General features: G+C 42.8%; 1 protein-coding gene across 3 annotated transcripts in view; it reads right to left on the reverse strand.

Annotated features, from left to right (window-relative positions):
* INO80 (INO80 complex ATPase subunit) overlaps positions 1 to 9,513 on the reverse strand; it is a 65,042-nt gene extending 55,529 nt beyond the window's left edge. The window contains exons 1-5 of one of the 3 annotated variants that reach the window (XM_086892826.1): positions 7,291 to 7,635; positions 6,032 to 6,181; positions 1,743 to 1,928; positions 312 to 478; positions 147 to 214 (exon numbers count right to left, since the gene is read on the reverse strand). In XM_086892826.1, the coding sequence (XP_086748952.1) occupies positions 147 to 214; positions 312 to 478; positions 1,743 to 1,885 (378 nt within the window). In that variant the 5' untranslated portion in view covers positions 1,886 to 1,928; positions 6,032 to 6,181; positions 7,291 to 7,635. Of the gene's footprint in view, positions 1 to 146; positions 215 to 311; positions 479 to 1,742; positions 1,929 to 6,031; positions 6,182 to 7,290; positions 7,636 to 8,230; positions 8,496 to 9,063 lie in introns of those variants that run through there. The other 2 variants (XM_086892825.1, XM_023928156.2) reach the window with 2 other exon arrangements.
* Positions 9,514 to 15,936: the final 6,423 nt, after the last annotated feature.

Below are 15,936 nucleotides of genomic sequence, written 5' to 3' on the forward strand. Positions count from 1 at the left end.
TAAATGGTTGTCATGTTTGCAACAACTTTCAGTCAACTGGGACGTCCCTGGTTGGCCAGGACTGCTGGTAAATGACTGAGAAGGGCTAGGTGGGTAACTCTACTCACAGATTCTACAATAGCTACATTTCTTTCTAATATTCTTACCTTCAGCCACTTTCTGCTTTTCTTCAGTTTGGAAAAATTATACAAACTCCCTTTTTCAGACTTTGGTTCTGTTTAGAAAAAAAAACAAAAAATAAAGTTCTTAAGAAATAATGCTTTTCCAGACTAACCCAAAGAAAGCAGAGATTCAACCTAGTACATGCCTACCTGGCTGGAGTACTCCATTCAGGGAATGTGTGTTCAACATCCCAGAATTCCCTGCTCCAGAAGACTCTCCAAGCAAGGAGTCTGGAGGCTCTTCCTTAACTTGAATCAGGGGATCCCCAGACTGAGGCAGCAAAGAATTGTCATCCAATCCATCTTCACTTTCATCACTGCAAGAAGATCCATAATACAGTGACAATGACAGGAAAATATTCAAAAGAGAAGACGCCCATCCAGCTTTCTTACATATGGGCATTCATCTAAAGGTTTGAGAACTGAGACAGCTTCAGATGTAATTTTACACATTCGAAATACTGCTGTTAATAATTTCCAATTAACCCCTTAGCAATAGTCAATCATGAGATCAGCCCGACTGTGCTATCAACCTGCACCTCCAGTCTTCAACTCTGTATCTAGTTTAAGAACATGAACTATGCAAGTCAAACCGAAGCACAGTATTGTCATACTCACTGGGACATGTGAGAAATGTAGATGTACTTTTTCTAATCCTTTTGTGGGTCTTACTACATGCTTGTAAATATAGCTGTTCTCTCTTGCCCATTCAGATACCAGTTCTGTAACTCTACATTTCCAAAACACTGATGAAATTAAGTATGTAATTGTTTGGGACAAAATCACACACTGATGATGCCTCATTGCTACAACTGACACAAATTCTGCATCTGACAAAAGTCTTTCCATTTTCTTTATGACTAAAGGCTGTAAGTATCCCTGAAAATCTACTTAGGGCTTCCTCATCTCACTTTTTGCAGACAAAGAAAGTTTTGGCCACTCAGCTAAAAAGAGAGCTTTAAAACATTGTACTAATTTGTACACAAGCTGGTAACACACTGTATTATCACTATGAACTGAGAGAAGCACAGTCCAAATATCTTTCATACAATCATAGAATATCCCAAGTTGGAAAGGAGTCATAAAAATCTTTAAGTCCAACTCCATGTCCTGCACAGGAGAGTCCCCAAGGATCACACCATGTGCCTGAACATGATGCCTAAATGTTTCTTGAACTCTATCAGGCTGGTGCTGTGACCACTTCCCTGGGGAGCCTGTTCCAGTGCCCAGCCACTCTTTAGATAAAGAACCTTTCCCTAATATCCCACCTAAATCTTCCCTGACAAAATTTCATGCCATTCTCTCAGGTCCTGTCATTGGTCACCAGAGGGAAGAAATCAGAAAGGCTTTGATTCAGAACTCAAAGCTAATGCTAGATTTTTACTAAATTTAAAAGTATTTTTTAGATTTCCTCTTCTCTAGGCTGAACAATCCAAGTGACCTCTCCTCCTTTAAAGCAGAAGAGTTTCTAACGAACAAGTCACTGATAAATTCTTAATATGGTGCTGGTTGGAAACAATATAATACACATGCCTGTCTCTCCTGGGCACTTCCAAGGGAAAGTAGAAAAGCTTTTGGTACCTGGATATACTCCTGTTAAAGATGGCAGACGTCTGTCGTAAGAACTGATCCAGTTGCAGAGCTTTCTCCAGGTACTGCAGATAGAGGGGTTTTGCCAGCTCTGAGCAGCTGCCATCCTCCCTGTCACCCAGCTCCGAGGCCATAGAACAAACTTCTCCTCATGCACAGGTGCCTCTGAACACACAGCTGTAAAAGGAAACAATGGTCATCAGCACCACAACTACTCTGAAAGGAGCAAACCTGGGGAGCAGACAGATCTACCAAGGCCATTCTGGACAAAAGCTTAGGTTACAGTTAAGAGGTATAGTAAACAAACAGAAAAATTAATTTTCTGGTTTGTGACTTTGTGGTTGCTGTTTGATAGGAACAAGCACTGTTTTAACCAAGTATGATAATCCAGGTGGTGACATAGAAATTCAAAGCATTAGGAAGATAGTCCTCAAGCATGTAAAGTAATCTTTCATCATTATTAAAGATAACAAGTTTAACCCTGAACAGAGGGCATATATATATATATACATATATGTATATATATAAAAATATAAAATCACTGACTCAAAAAAGAACTACTAAAAATATTATTCTCTGTTGTTTTTACCATTCAGTTAACAGCTGTAGTCTACCAAATACTTGTAATATTTCTCTTTTACCTTAAAGCAATGCTACTCTTTCAGCACTGAAAATATAGCTGTGACCCACTGGCAAACAAGCTACAAATACTTGACCAAAATCCCTTTCATTCTAAAGTGCAACTGTTATTTTATTAAAGAAAAGTAACACATACAAAGCAATTTGCAACATACTTTTTAACATTTACAATTTTAGAACATATTCTAGCATTATGTTTTTCAACTAGTAAAAACTGTCCATCTGATTTTATTTGTTCTCTGGATTTAAGATTCTTAGTAAGGCCAAATGTACCCCCCTGCAATATTTGCATACTACATACTCTAGAAACAAAGGTATCAAAATATTTTATTGCTCTGTCAACTGCAGTTTTCCTTCAACTACAAAGGATGTCATAACAACTCTTACAGTAATAGCTCTGTCAACTCAAATTTTACTTTTCTTTGACTACAACAGATGTCATCACTGTTAGTATAATAGTAAGAAAGGTACATGACTTCCAAAGCTAGAGTTGTTACTGTATAAGTGAAAGAGCTGTCAAGATTTAAATATTTACAAATAAATCAATATCTTAAGCTTTTGCTTCTGGTAGAGAACAAAAATCATAGAATGGTTTAGGCTGGAAAGGCCCTTAGGGAACATCTAGTTCCAACCCCTGCCATAGGCAGGGCCATGTCTCACTAGGGCAGGTTCCTCAAATTAAAACCAGTCAGACTTGAGATTAATTTTTCTTCTGAAGGATTCTTCTCGTTTCTATCACTTCTTAAAAATACAACAAAACCTGAAGAAAACTTCACATTGATTTATTCAAAGACATTTTATATTTGTTCAATTATTAAATCAGTGACTAAATTGTTTTAAGCTTACATAAGTGAACATACAGATTGAGTATCTAATCTTCAAGTTGTTCTCCCTTCGCACATACAGATCCAAAACCCAGCATCTAACTTTCTCTAAGCCTTTTACCCTCCAAAAATTACAGAACAGATTCAGAACTTCAAAGAACAAGAGCAAATTATATTATTTCTTAATAAATACTGTGTCTTGATTTAACATCCTTACCCACAGAGAATAACCATTAACATACCAGAATTTGTTAGACAAGGTAAGAGCTCTGTGATAAAAAATATTTTTAGTATGTATATTTCTACATATATCTGGTCCTTGCATACCAGACAGCAATTGAATGACTGACTTCTGTCACCAAATACTCATTTCCAGCAGAACTTGGGAACATCTGAAAGCTTTCCCAGTGTTAAGGGCAGTAAGATGCACATTTTCCAAGCAACTTTCATCTAAGTATGTCTTAGTGCTTAACAGGCATTTAAAATCAAACCAACCAAACAAAAAAACTAAAATCAAGAATTGTCTTCTAAGAGAGAGGGCTATGAACCACAAAATCATTTAGGCTGAGAAAGACCTCTAGGACCATCAAGTCCAGCTGCTAATCCAACACTGCCAAGTCCACCACTAAACCATGTCTCCGAGTACCACATCCACACACCTTTCAAATACCTCCAGGGACAGTGACCCAACCTTTTACCTGGGCAGTCTGCTCCAATGCTTGGCAACCCTTTTTTTTTTAAGAAATTAAGTAAAAGGGTTAAAAAAATGAGAGGAAATATGAAACTTGTGCCTCTAATGGAAGAGATCATTGATGAGGTGGTAGAAAAGAACACCTTGAAGGTGAAAGGGGTTTTCCTTGCCTTATGAGCACCAATAACAATTACATACTACATATATCAAAAGAGCAAAAATCTCTCCCTGCTAACATAGCAAAAAAGTATGGTGATTCCTTTTCTCATTCCATTTCAAATGGGAATGTATTATATTAACACAGTAAACTCAGAACGTGGCATCTTTCACCTGTCTGCTCTTTGCAGAAAACCACATTCCCAAAACTCAACCTTGCATTTCCACATTTAATAAAGCCCTCCTTGACCTGACATAGTATAACTACTCTGCATTTCAGCCATATAAAATGACATGATTTTGCTTGTCTTCCCATTTAATTGCTCCACAAGGCTCCTGTACATACAGCATTAATTACTCTTGTCCTCAAAACAGTTACTAGCCTGTATCCTGCCTACCAAATAAACAAATAAGCACGGGAGAGCTTAACAATATCCTTAAAACATATTTACAATGCCCAAAAGAAATTTAGTAAGTGTTACACAAGCATACTGAATAGTGAATAACTCAGAGATTTAATTCAGCCTTTCATTTATTTATATGCTGACAGTCACAGAGTGCTTCTCTGCTGATCAAAGTAATAATACAGAAGGCTAAGTGACAGTTAATTCACTCTCCATTCTTTCATTTCCACTCTAGATTTTAACAAATAAACAAATATTTCCAATGGCAAAAACTGAACGTTGAAGTGAGAGAAGATAGGAACAAACAAATGAGAGGCACACAGCCTGATCCACTGCTGTATGTAACTGCTTAAAACATTACCATCATACTGCTTCAGTGGATTTACATGGTGATGACATTTAATCCACCTTTCTCTGACATTTTTGAAATAAATCTATCCTTTTGCCTACTCAGATTTTCAAAAAGAATTCATTACTGATGGTAACATTTAGTTAAATACTCATGTTACAGGGGTAAAATAAGCAAAAGCTGCAGAGTAATCCTTGTGCCATCATTACTTTCTTACTGATACACACCAACTTTATGTTAAGTTCCAGTATCAAATTCAATAGCTATTTGCTTTCTCCCTTCCTCTCCCCTGGAGTTCTAACAGTTCAGAAAAACAGCATTTGGAAATAAATAGCTTCTGCATTGCCAGGCTGGCACTTTGAATCTTCTAGCATTCTTAATTAGAAGTTCACATTCAAACCATTTAATTGTAACATATGGATCACAAAATTATTAAAAGTACAGGTAAAGTATCAGCAGGAATGTAATAACTTCATGAAAATAACTTTCATATTAATTGTATTTGTTTAATATCTAAGTTCAGTTCTGAAAGAGCCCTCCTTATCCTGTTTTAAATTACATTGCCTAGTTCAATGTTAATATAGGTGTGAGGTTTCTTCCCTCTTGTTTTTTCAAGTCTGCCCATTTATAGCATCCAGTCAATAAGTAAACACCCTGGAGAAGAATCCTCCAAGGACATCTTCTGAGAGCAGTTAGGTTTTATAACAAGGTTTCTAAATTTTATGCTCACTGACCTGCACCAATCAAACAGCAAAACCATGGTCTCCTGAAGCAGCTTAGCTTTAAAAGCAGATTCTCCCAGTTTAAACAAATATCTACTGCATATTTCTGAACAGGAGTCCAACAAGCTTTTCTGACTGGTATCAAACAGGAACCCCATAAATGCAAAATCTGGCTCTTGTGCCTAGCTGCAAGCTGAATGAGGTTCGCTTTGCAGAGCTGTTTGAAGCAGTACTTTTTCATCCATGAGCTTGTGTTTCTTCCCCTTCAGCTGCTGCCACCTCTACACCTCAGATAAGGCCCAGAGAATCAGTTTTTCTGCTCTTTATGACTAACATCAACCATCATAGCAAATAATGATAACAACTCCACTCTTAGCTGAGGGCACATACACAAACACAAGCTGCCATTCAAGTAAAAGGTACTGGATTGCAGCTAATACACAGTACCTCTTCCTAGCAAGGCAAATCAGGGAGGTAAAAGTAATTCAGTCTCACCAGCCACACACTAAATGCATGGATATGAAGTGTGACCAGCTGGCAGGTGAGCACCAATACATGTTCCAGTATTTCAGCCCACAGAAGTAGCTTCTTTACTCCATCCCATCACTGTAAGCACACTGACAAAACATCCATGTGGACAAAAACCTGAAATCACAGAAAGTATGTATTCCTCATTTATTTGAAATTTTATCCATAGCAGGATTTAAAACTGGGCAAAACCCACAATCTTCTATGCCACCTTAGTTGCCTTGCAATTTTAGCAGTTTTCTGAGTTCTTCCCACACATGGGTTTTTCATGCTTTGCAATTTGACACCAACTTACTGAGACAGATTTCTAAACTTATGCAAACCTCTAAAATAGTTTTCCTTCTTGAAGAAATTTAGAATTGAGACATACAGGTCTAATTGGAGCAGCAGAACAGTTAATGCTGTGAGATTTTCCAGTAGTAATATCTCCAGAATAAATCCTGACACAAATTTATATACATCTCCAAACAGAAGATTCACACAGTCAAGGTCTGTGTGGAAAATGTAGACTAGCACAGTAATAGCAGCTAGACAGATTTCTGTCAGACTTCTTTATATGCATATGATCTCCAGCAGAGAAAATTGTGGTGGTATAAAAAAAACTTGAACTATTTTGCTTGAAGGAGAATTACATGCTCTCCTTTCCCCACTGACATTTTTGCTTGCTTTGGTAAATGTACAGTTACACTAATAACAATTTCCCAGAGCTATAGACCACATTTTAAAGAAAAACATAATTCCCATATGGGTTTTTTTATGGCAGTGTCTTAAATATAACTGGGATATGTAAGACACTATGGCTTTTCAAAAAGCAAATACGATATTTCATATTAACCTAAAGCACTCCACTAACCTCAAGTTAAACAAATAAAATTCACATATGTACATCTGAACTCTGAGTTCACACCATTTGAGTCTGAAATTTAAAAAAGCCATTTTAATTACTTTTCTGAGTAATGAAATCTAGGTAAACTAGATGCTTTACTTTGCTGTTCTGCTTTTGTCATAAGGTTTCATATTGTTTTCCAAGGAACGAGACAGCATTTCAGTGATCTGTGTTCCACCTTTTAATCACTTTTAAATACAGTGAAGAGCCAGTGGGGCACTGGCTCTGGATTTTCCAATGCCAAAAAAAACCCAGTTACAGACAGGGCCTAATTTATTATTTAAAAGAAAAACTATACAGCAGTGTATCAGAAGCATATACATAGTAAACAGTAAAATACCTTCAAACGTACTGAACACAAAAGTTGGCATGTCAGAGCTGTGCTTCCATTTTTAAACTAGCAGAAAAACACACCTAACTATTTAATTGTTCAATTAAGAGTAATTCTTGTCCCAAAAGAGCAATTAATAGTATTTATGGAGGCCTTTGACAATGCATTTATACTCTCTATTCAGCAGCACCAACAGTTACCCTCACACTTTGCCATTCTGTGCACACAAAATACCAACTGCATAGATATTTTCAGTTTTGTCTGGTTTTCACTCCCTCCACCCCAGACCACGAAAAGGGAACTATGACCAAAAAAATCTCTAAGAGGACTTGCCATCTAAACCAATTTCTAGCATGTTGTCTATCCTGTCAAAGAGCATGCTTATTACAGAATTTACAGTTTATTACATTATACCCAAATGCAATGAAAGTTGCTCACTTGAACCATCAAGAATTGATGTATTTTCAGCAACTTTAACAATATACTTGTGAGTAATAGACAGGAATTACAGGCAACATCCTTTAGCCCTGGTAAAAGGTTCAAGTTACAGTTCTGTTTTTTGTGCTTTTCCCTCAATATCTCACCAGTGTCACGACACTCATACATACGCACTGAAGGAGTGACAACAAAAATGATTCGTGGAAGTTAAAAAACGTGTTGGTCACATACATACAGGCAGACCAGATGGGCTGTACAAATCAGTGCAGTTTTGTTTGTAAGAGAGGAAACTAAAATCCCAATTATACACATTTCACTATAAGAAACTAACTTGACTAGCACCATTTTCTTCACGCAAAGGTGAAAATAAACCAAAGGAATTTATTATTATCTACAACACCGCAGAGGGAGAAATCTTCCACAGAAGACCGGCAACAGCGTTAAGAACATATAACGCTAAATTATGAACAGAAATTGGATTGAGTCACGCAGAGAAACTGCACCAGGCTACCTGTTTGCAATCAAACAGGACCAGACTTTAGAGCGCAGCTTTAGACAACTGCGCATTCACCAGTGGGAACACAGCACCGAACTACGTTTCATGGGCACCCGGGAGACACTTTCTATCAACAACGCCACGAGTCTGGCAGGCGGCCCCTTCCTGCAGGTGCCGGTGGCTATTCCGGGGACGCTGGGGCAGCCCCGGCCCCCGCCCCGCCGGGCTCTGCGGGCAGCACCACGCCACGCGGCCTCACGCCCTGGGGCGGCTCGGCTCGGCCAGGCCGGGCCCGGTCCTGCCGCGGCTCCCGGGGCGGCCGCGGGGCGGAGGCCGCGCTCTGACGGCACCAGGGGGGGGACAAGGCGGGCGCGTTCCCGCAGGCGCGCCCCCACAGGCGGCGGCGGCCGCGCGCTCCCGCCGGTGACGCGGCGCTCCCGGCCCGGCCGCGCCGCCGCCCTCGCCGCGTGCCCCCCCCCGCCCCCCCCCCCGCGCACGCGCCACCGCCCGCACGTGCGGCCGCAGGTGCGCGGCGGCGCCCCCGCCCCCCCCGCCGACCCCCCCGAATAACTCCCCCTCTGCCCCCCCCACCCCCCCCCCCGGCGGGGCCCGGCCGCCGCTCTGGACGGGGGCTGGGGGGGAACGGCGGCTGCACGGCCGCCGGTACCGCGGGGCGCATCCGGCGGGCAGGGCGGGGAAGGGGCCTGTCTCTTTAAGAAGAGGCCCGGCTGCTGCGGCCGCCGGTCGGCGCGGGGGGTGAAGTCGCGGCCTGCCCGGCCGGTGCCCTCGCTGCCGCCTCCAGTAGCCCCGGCCCGGCGTGCCCTTGTGCAGTGGCCGCGGTGGCTCACCTAGGTAGCGGGCCCGGCGGCGACGCGGCGGCGGCGGCGGGGGGCTGGGGGTGTCTCCCGGGCTGGCTCCCCCGCTTGCTCCACCCGGCCTCTCGCCCCACGTTGCCGGGGCTGGCGTTGCCCGTCTCCTGCCGCGGGGCGCTCCCGGCTCCTGCCTCGCCAAGATGGCGCCCGCGCTGGTGCTGAGGAGGAGGCGGCGGCTGCGGGCGCTGGGACGGCGGCGGCGGCCACTTTCGCTCACTGAGAGTAGAGGAGCAGGGACACGGGGAGCCATGGCGGGGGGGAGGAGAGGCGCCATGCCCAGGCCTGATCAATCGAACCCCGCATGCCTCCCCGCCGCTCCGGTCCCGCGCTTGGGCTCCGCCGCTCCGGCCGCGCCGTCGTGGCCGTCGCACGAACCCCACGCCCGCACCGCGGGGCTCGGCCCTGCAGGGACCCCGCGGGGGGCCCTTGCTCATCGATGCGCTCCAGCGGCCGATTGGTAGGGTCTGGCGGTGACGGAAATTGCCGAAGGGACTCGGCTAGGCAGCCGGGTGAGCCAACGAGTCTCGCGCGAGGCGGGGCGGGGTCTCGCGATGGTCGCGCGGGGAGGCGGGTGCGTCCCGGAAGTGACGCGCGCTCGCCCTTGAGGCGCCGCGGGGGGCGCGGGGAGGGCCCTGTCCGTTCTGTCCGCGGGGTCCGCTCACTGACAGCCCCGGGGCCGGAGCGGGCGAGGAGCCGGGACCGTGTGTGGGTGGGTGTCGCGGAGGCCGCCCATGGCAGCCAGGCAGCTTGTGCTGGCCTGGTAGCCCCCGCAGCTAACGAGAGTGGTGAGGGGCTGGCGGTGCTAGAAGCGGGGCGCCGTCAGGGTTAACACGTGGGGGCATTTGGTGAGGCTACGTGCCTTCTACCGCTTTGTCATGCACTAAGAGTTGCATCAGAGGAGCTCTGGACGAAACAGGCCTGAAAGGTCAACTGCGAAGATGCTTTGCACCGTAAACACGGTGTGGCCATCAGCTGTTCAGCACCGCTGCCTCCCAAAACCCATTAACTAGTACACTTAGAGCAAATCCTTAAATGGATGATTAATCCAGATCACCTACTGCATAGCAATGAAAATCTGTATTTCATGACTAAGCTGTGTCACTCCAGTGCTCAGTAGGTACCAGTGTCCTGGTTCTGGCTGGGATGGAGTTAATTCCTCAGTAGCTAGGACAGTGCTGAGTTTTGCATTCAGAATAAAAAAAACTGATGTTCTGAGTTTTGCTAAGTTGCGTTTATTCTGAATCAAGGACTTTTTTGTTGCATCTCATCCTCTGCCGCTGAGAACTAAAAAACACCTTGGGAGGGTGCACAGCCATGACAGCTGACCTGAACTGACCAGAGGGATATTCCATACCATAAGAACATCATGCCCAGTATAACTGTGGGGAGCTACCTGGAAGTGAGGCCGATCTGGATTCAGGAAGGGAATCTGGCATTGGTCAGCGTGGGGTGAGCAATTGTGCTGTGCATCACTTGGTTTTCTTTCTCTTTTTATCATTCGTATTATTTACTCTATTACTATATTTTACTTTGTTTTCAATTATCAAACTACTCTGAAGCTAGGAGTTTTACTTTTGATTCTCTGCCCCATTCCACAGGGGTAGGGCAGGAGGAATCAGCTTCATGGGGCTTAGTTGCCAGCTGGGCACAATTGCTAGGATAGAAAAATAAGACCATTGCTACTGCTCCAGTAAAATTTCCCTAGAGTTATTCTTAACTGGTGATGTTAATTGTATCTCAGAGTACAGCCGGGAATAGGGTTGTTTAGGAAGTGTGCATTATTTGGTTATGTGTTAGTACCATGCTCAGACAAACAGAGTTGGCACTGAGCAGAATTACTGTGGCTGATGGACCATAAAAAAACTAACTCCTTTTTTTTTCTTTAAGAAAATAGTAATTTTCAATCTTGTGCACCATTGAGTGATGACTCCATTTCAGTCTATTTCTTTTCTTTATGCTGTTCCTGAAAGAAAACCAAAGGGAAAGTGATACTTGCATTTACCCAAGGAAGTTTTGCTGCTTGCATCATTATAGTGGCACAGATGCAATTTGACTGTGAAGTCTCTCTCTGGAAATCCTTATTCCATGATAATGCTGTTCCAGTCAGAGATTCAGCGTGCTTGGAAGAGGCTGAGAAAGCAGCTCAGTCTCTTACCAAGAAGGGGAGCCTCAGCAATTACTTTGTATCCTGTAGAGACATTCCACTGTTCTATATCCCAGACTTGGTGCCTTCATCTCTCAGCTTCTCTTCCCTCCCTCCTTCCCTTACCTGACATACCACCATTTTCTCTCTGGTAATAGGACTTGATGGACCCAGATGATTTTGGTTGTGGAAATATAACCTAAGAGCTCTTGATCTCTCTGACAGAAGAGCCTGCATGTTGCACATTGTACCCCACTGATCTGTGGTAACCCATGACTGCTTGAAAAATCTTCCTTTAGTTAAATGATGAAGAGAAAACCTTGGCAGTTTTTCTGTCACTCTGTGAAGTGAGCAAGTCTGACTTACAGTTGCAAATAAAGACCTATTTAAATACTGCCAATCTAGTACTTTGTGGGGAGAGGTAAAAAAACACAACACACCAGAAAACCAACGTTTCCCCTAAAAATATTTTTTTAAAATGTGCAGCTACATCAGAAATACAGTCATACCAATTTACATCCAAAGAAAACCAACTCAAACATGTACTCACATGCAGCTGTCACATCCCTTCCAAGCTGGTATCACTATTACTCCCACCTTTGCAGCCTGATGCCCAGATTGTTCTTGGACTGCAATCTGGTTGGCGCAGTGACCTTTGACCTTTTTCACTCTTCCCTATTCTACATGCATCAGTGTTTACAGATATGTCAGAAAACTTGTTCTGAGGCTGAGACACGGCCTACATTAATTTTGTCCTCTGGTAGAGCAGAGTTTTGCCTTAAAACCTGATTTTGCTTGGGGAGGGACTGCTCTACACCTCCTAAACTGCTTTTCACACACACTTGTCTATAGACACACAGCACAGTGGTGTTACAGCCTTACCCACAAGTTGGAGGTGGCAGCACTGGCAAAAAATGGTGGGTGGTGGTGGTTTGCAACTTCCAGCAGGAAGCTGCTCTAATGAGAATTTTATATACCTGCAACAGGTAACAAAAGAACCTATACAGTTTAAGAAAGTGGTCTGTTAACAATGCAAGAAAAATAAAAGTCACTCTTAGCTCAGTCAGACACAGCAGGAATTTCCTCCAAAAGACAGACCATCATTATTTCCATTCAACAATGGAATGTTGAATTACCTGTCATTCATTGTAAGTCAGGAGCTTTTGTTTGACACCTCTGCAAGGGGAATAGCCCATTTTTTTCACTTGGATATCTCCAAACATCCAATCTAAGCCCGTCAAATCAACTGTGTCAGAAATTAAATTCATAGTCTGCTTGAGTTCAGTTTAAGGTCTTCACACAGATTTTACCACATAAATTTAATTTTCAAGCTCTGCTTTGATAAAGTACATCCTTGATTGTTGAAGGATGTGGTTTGAGACCCTGCTTCTTTAATTTTTGTGGGAAAGCAGTCCCCATCATCGCTGTAGTTTCTATCCTTCTGTGGATTATTTCTCTCTATTAAATTCTATGGCTATTTGATCAAAAGACCATTCTCATTCATTCAGTAGTCTTCTCTTGCTTGCTCCCTTCTCAGTTTCTGCATGTCTGCCAGCTTACACAGCTCCTCTGGCAGCTCCATGCAAGTGGGATAATAAGGAAAAATAGAAAAGAAATCAAAACAATACATAAGAAAAAGCACACTTAGTTTTGTTAGAACCAGGGACAAGCTCCCTCTGTAATTAGCCAATGGCACACAAACAATCCTGCTATCACATACAGCACAGCACCTTATCTACTGCAGCTTTACCGTGAGTGCACTCAGGATATCAACAGTGCTGCACATGGCTCTGTGGTACCAGAGCTCTGCATGTGAACTGGCACCTCCTAAGCAAGAGGACTGTGCACTTCTAGGAAAATATTTGCTTCTCTAGACTCAAGGGTTCCCAGGCGTCTGCTTCTTTGAATCTAAGCCCTAAACACGAGAACATGTCTGCATTTTCAAGTATCTAACAACCATCAATATGAATCCGCAAGGAGGTTAAAAATGTAGCACGTGTAGCTCCTTTACTAGCTCTTTTCTAGTGACAGAGCTGCAGAGAAACAGGAACACTTCTCCTAGGTGTCTGCATCCACAAGAACAATTACTGCTGGCAGTTACACTGAAAATGCAGGAACTGCCAAGACTTTTAGTGTGGCAAGTTTGTGTTCACTCCTCCCCCTCAGCAGAGAGGAAGATAATCAGTTTCTGAAAGACACGGAAGAGGGAAGCTGAGAGTTTCGATAATGAAGCATTGAGGATCAGAGGTCACTGCTTTGCATCTGGTTTGTGGGTAAAAAGTCAGCGAGCGTCCACCCTGTGCTTAGCAGGGAGCATGCACCACTCAGAAAACTCCACTTGCAGGTGATGACACAGGAAACCATACCTTTCCAAAAACATCAGGATCGATGAGATGCCTTTCTTTTTATTTCCTTCATTATCATTATTTTTTTTTCTCTATTTTCTTCTTCATCCTCTTCTGCTAATACTACATCAACAAGATGTAGAGCTACTCTCTACATTAACAAGAATATTGCATTATCTCTTTTGGCTTCTGTGATCTACTAGCAATAATTTACTGTTGCTCGTAAATCATACAAAGGTACATGCAATCATGCATAAGTCTGAAATCAAGAACTCCTGAATATGTTGAAGATCACAAGGATAATCTCACCCTAGTAGGAGCTGTGTACATTTAGTCAGAAAGTGATTATGGCTTTTTGCCACTTCATATTTCGAGTTTAAATATGTATTGCAAGCAGATTTCAAATAAAGTAGAAGAAACTTTTTATTTTGTAATCTACTCAAGATATAGAAATTGCAGAAAATAATTAACAGTGAAATGACAGTGAAAATGGCTACTTTTACTACCCATACTAGATTCTAAAGCAGTTGCTTCAGGAGGCAACTGCTTTAAATGCAGGAAGTATGACAACCAGATGAGATATCAAATTGATTTTCAAAATACCATTTGAAATACCCAGGATCAAATTAATTCCTTGGCTAATCTTATGCAATAGATGGATTTACAAAAGGATTGTATTCAGCAAGCTGAGAACCAGTTTAAAAATTCTACAAGTAGCCTAATAAAAAGCACAATTTGTACTCTCTTCCCTTTAACAAACTGGTTTTTTCTCTTGTGTCATGCCTACTTTCACATGCATTTCACGTTGGAAATTTACACGTCAAGCTCATTTTTTTCCCCCATGAACTAAGTAGGAACAACCTTCTTTTTTTGGCAGCTTTCCTCTAAAGAGAAAATATTTTCAAATATGACCTCCTCTCTTATATCTGTGAAGCAACTATGACCTCTTGTGGTTATCTAATCTACCCCTAAATCCTCAATAATGGGATTTACGGCTCTGAGCCCTTAAGTAATTCCCAGAGGGTTCAAGTCTGTGCTTCAGTGCTTTGTTAAACTAGGGCAAAGAAAAATACAATTTTTTTCATGAAGATAGAGCTGCATTCTCTTTTCCTAATAAATACTTCAAGACATTTACAATTGCAAAATTGAGGCACTAAAAGGATTTAATCATGTTAATTCGGTCTCTTTCTGATGAATAAGGATGTTTGACCATGCACTTTTCACCCAAATTTAATTCCAACAGTATCTTACACAGTTATTGCAAGCCCTCACAAGATTATTTCATTGAGCAGACAGAAAAAGACCACACCAGTACTACTGCTTGTTTGGTGAGGTCTCATTAAGTATCTAATATCCTTATTTAATAGCTTCTCTGGAAGTCTTCTCACCCTACCCCAACACCTCCCCATCACAAAAAAGCAAGGTCATGTGATTAAAAGCCCCAGGAAATTATAGAATCATAGAATCATTTAGCTTGGAAAAAACCTCAAAGATCATCAAGTCTGACTGTTAAGCTGTCACTGACAAGTCCACCACTAACCACACATTTTTACCTTTAAGAATGGTGACTACACCACTTTCCTAGACAGCCTGTTCCATCATGACCACCCTTTCAGTGAAGCAGCTTTTTCTCATATCCAATCTAAACCTCCCCTAGCACAACCTGAGGCCATTTCCTCTTGTCCTGTTCCTTGTTAGCAGAGTAAAGAGATCAATCCCCACCTCACTACAACCTCCTTTCAGGTACTTGTAATAAATCCCCTCTGAGCTTCCTTTTCTCCAGACTAAACAACTCCAGCTCCCTCAGCTGCTCCTCATAGACTTGTGCTCCAGACCCTACACCAGCTCACTTGCCCTTCTCTGGACATGCTGCAGCACCTCAGTGTTCTTATAGTGAGGAGCCCAAAACTGAATGCAGGGTTTGAGGCATGACATCACCAGTGCTGAGTACAGGGGGACAATCAATGCCCTGGTCCTGCTGGTCACATTCTTTTTGATTTTGGTAAGGCTTTTAATACTGTCCCTCAGAGCATCCTTCTGAACAAGAGTTGCCCTACTGTGGGGTATGCAGGTTCATGGTGGTCTGGGTGAAAAACTGGCTGAAGGACAGAGCTCTAGTGAATGGAGCTACATCTGTCTAGGGGGCAACTGGCACCAGCTGAAGGATACCAGTGGTATTCTTTGTGGTTCAATTCCAGAGCCTGTTCTGTTCAGTATATTTATCAACAATCAGTATGCAAGAATTGAGTGCAGCATTAGCAAGTTTGCTGATGGTATCAAACTGGGAGATGTTCCTGACTCTTGATGGACAAGAGGCCTTGGAGAGGGATTTACGTAGATTGAAGCATTGGGCTACAACAG

Source organism: Cyanistes caeruleus, chromosome 6 (assembly GCF_971803275.1).
Source record: "Cyanistes caeruleus chromosome 6, bCyaCae1.hap1.1, whole genome shotgun sequence".
Classification (NCBI taxonomy): Eukaryota; Metazoa; Chordata; class Aves; order Passeriformes; family Paridae; genus Cyanistes; species Cyanistes caeruleus.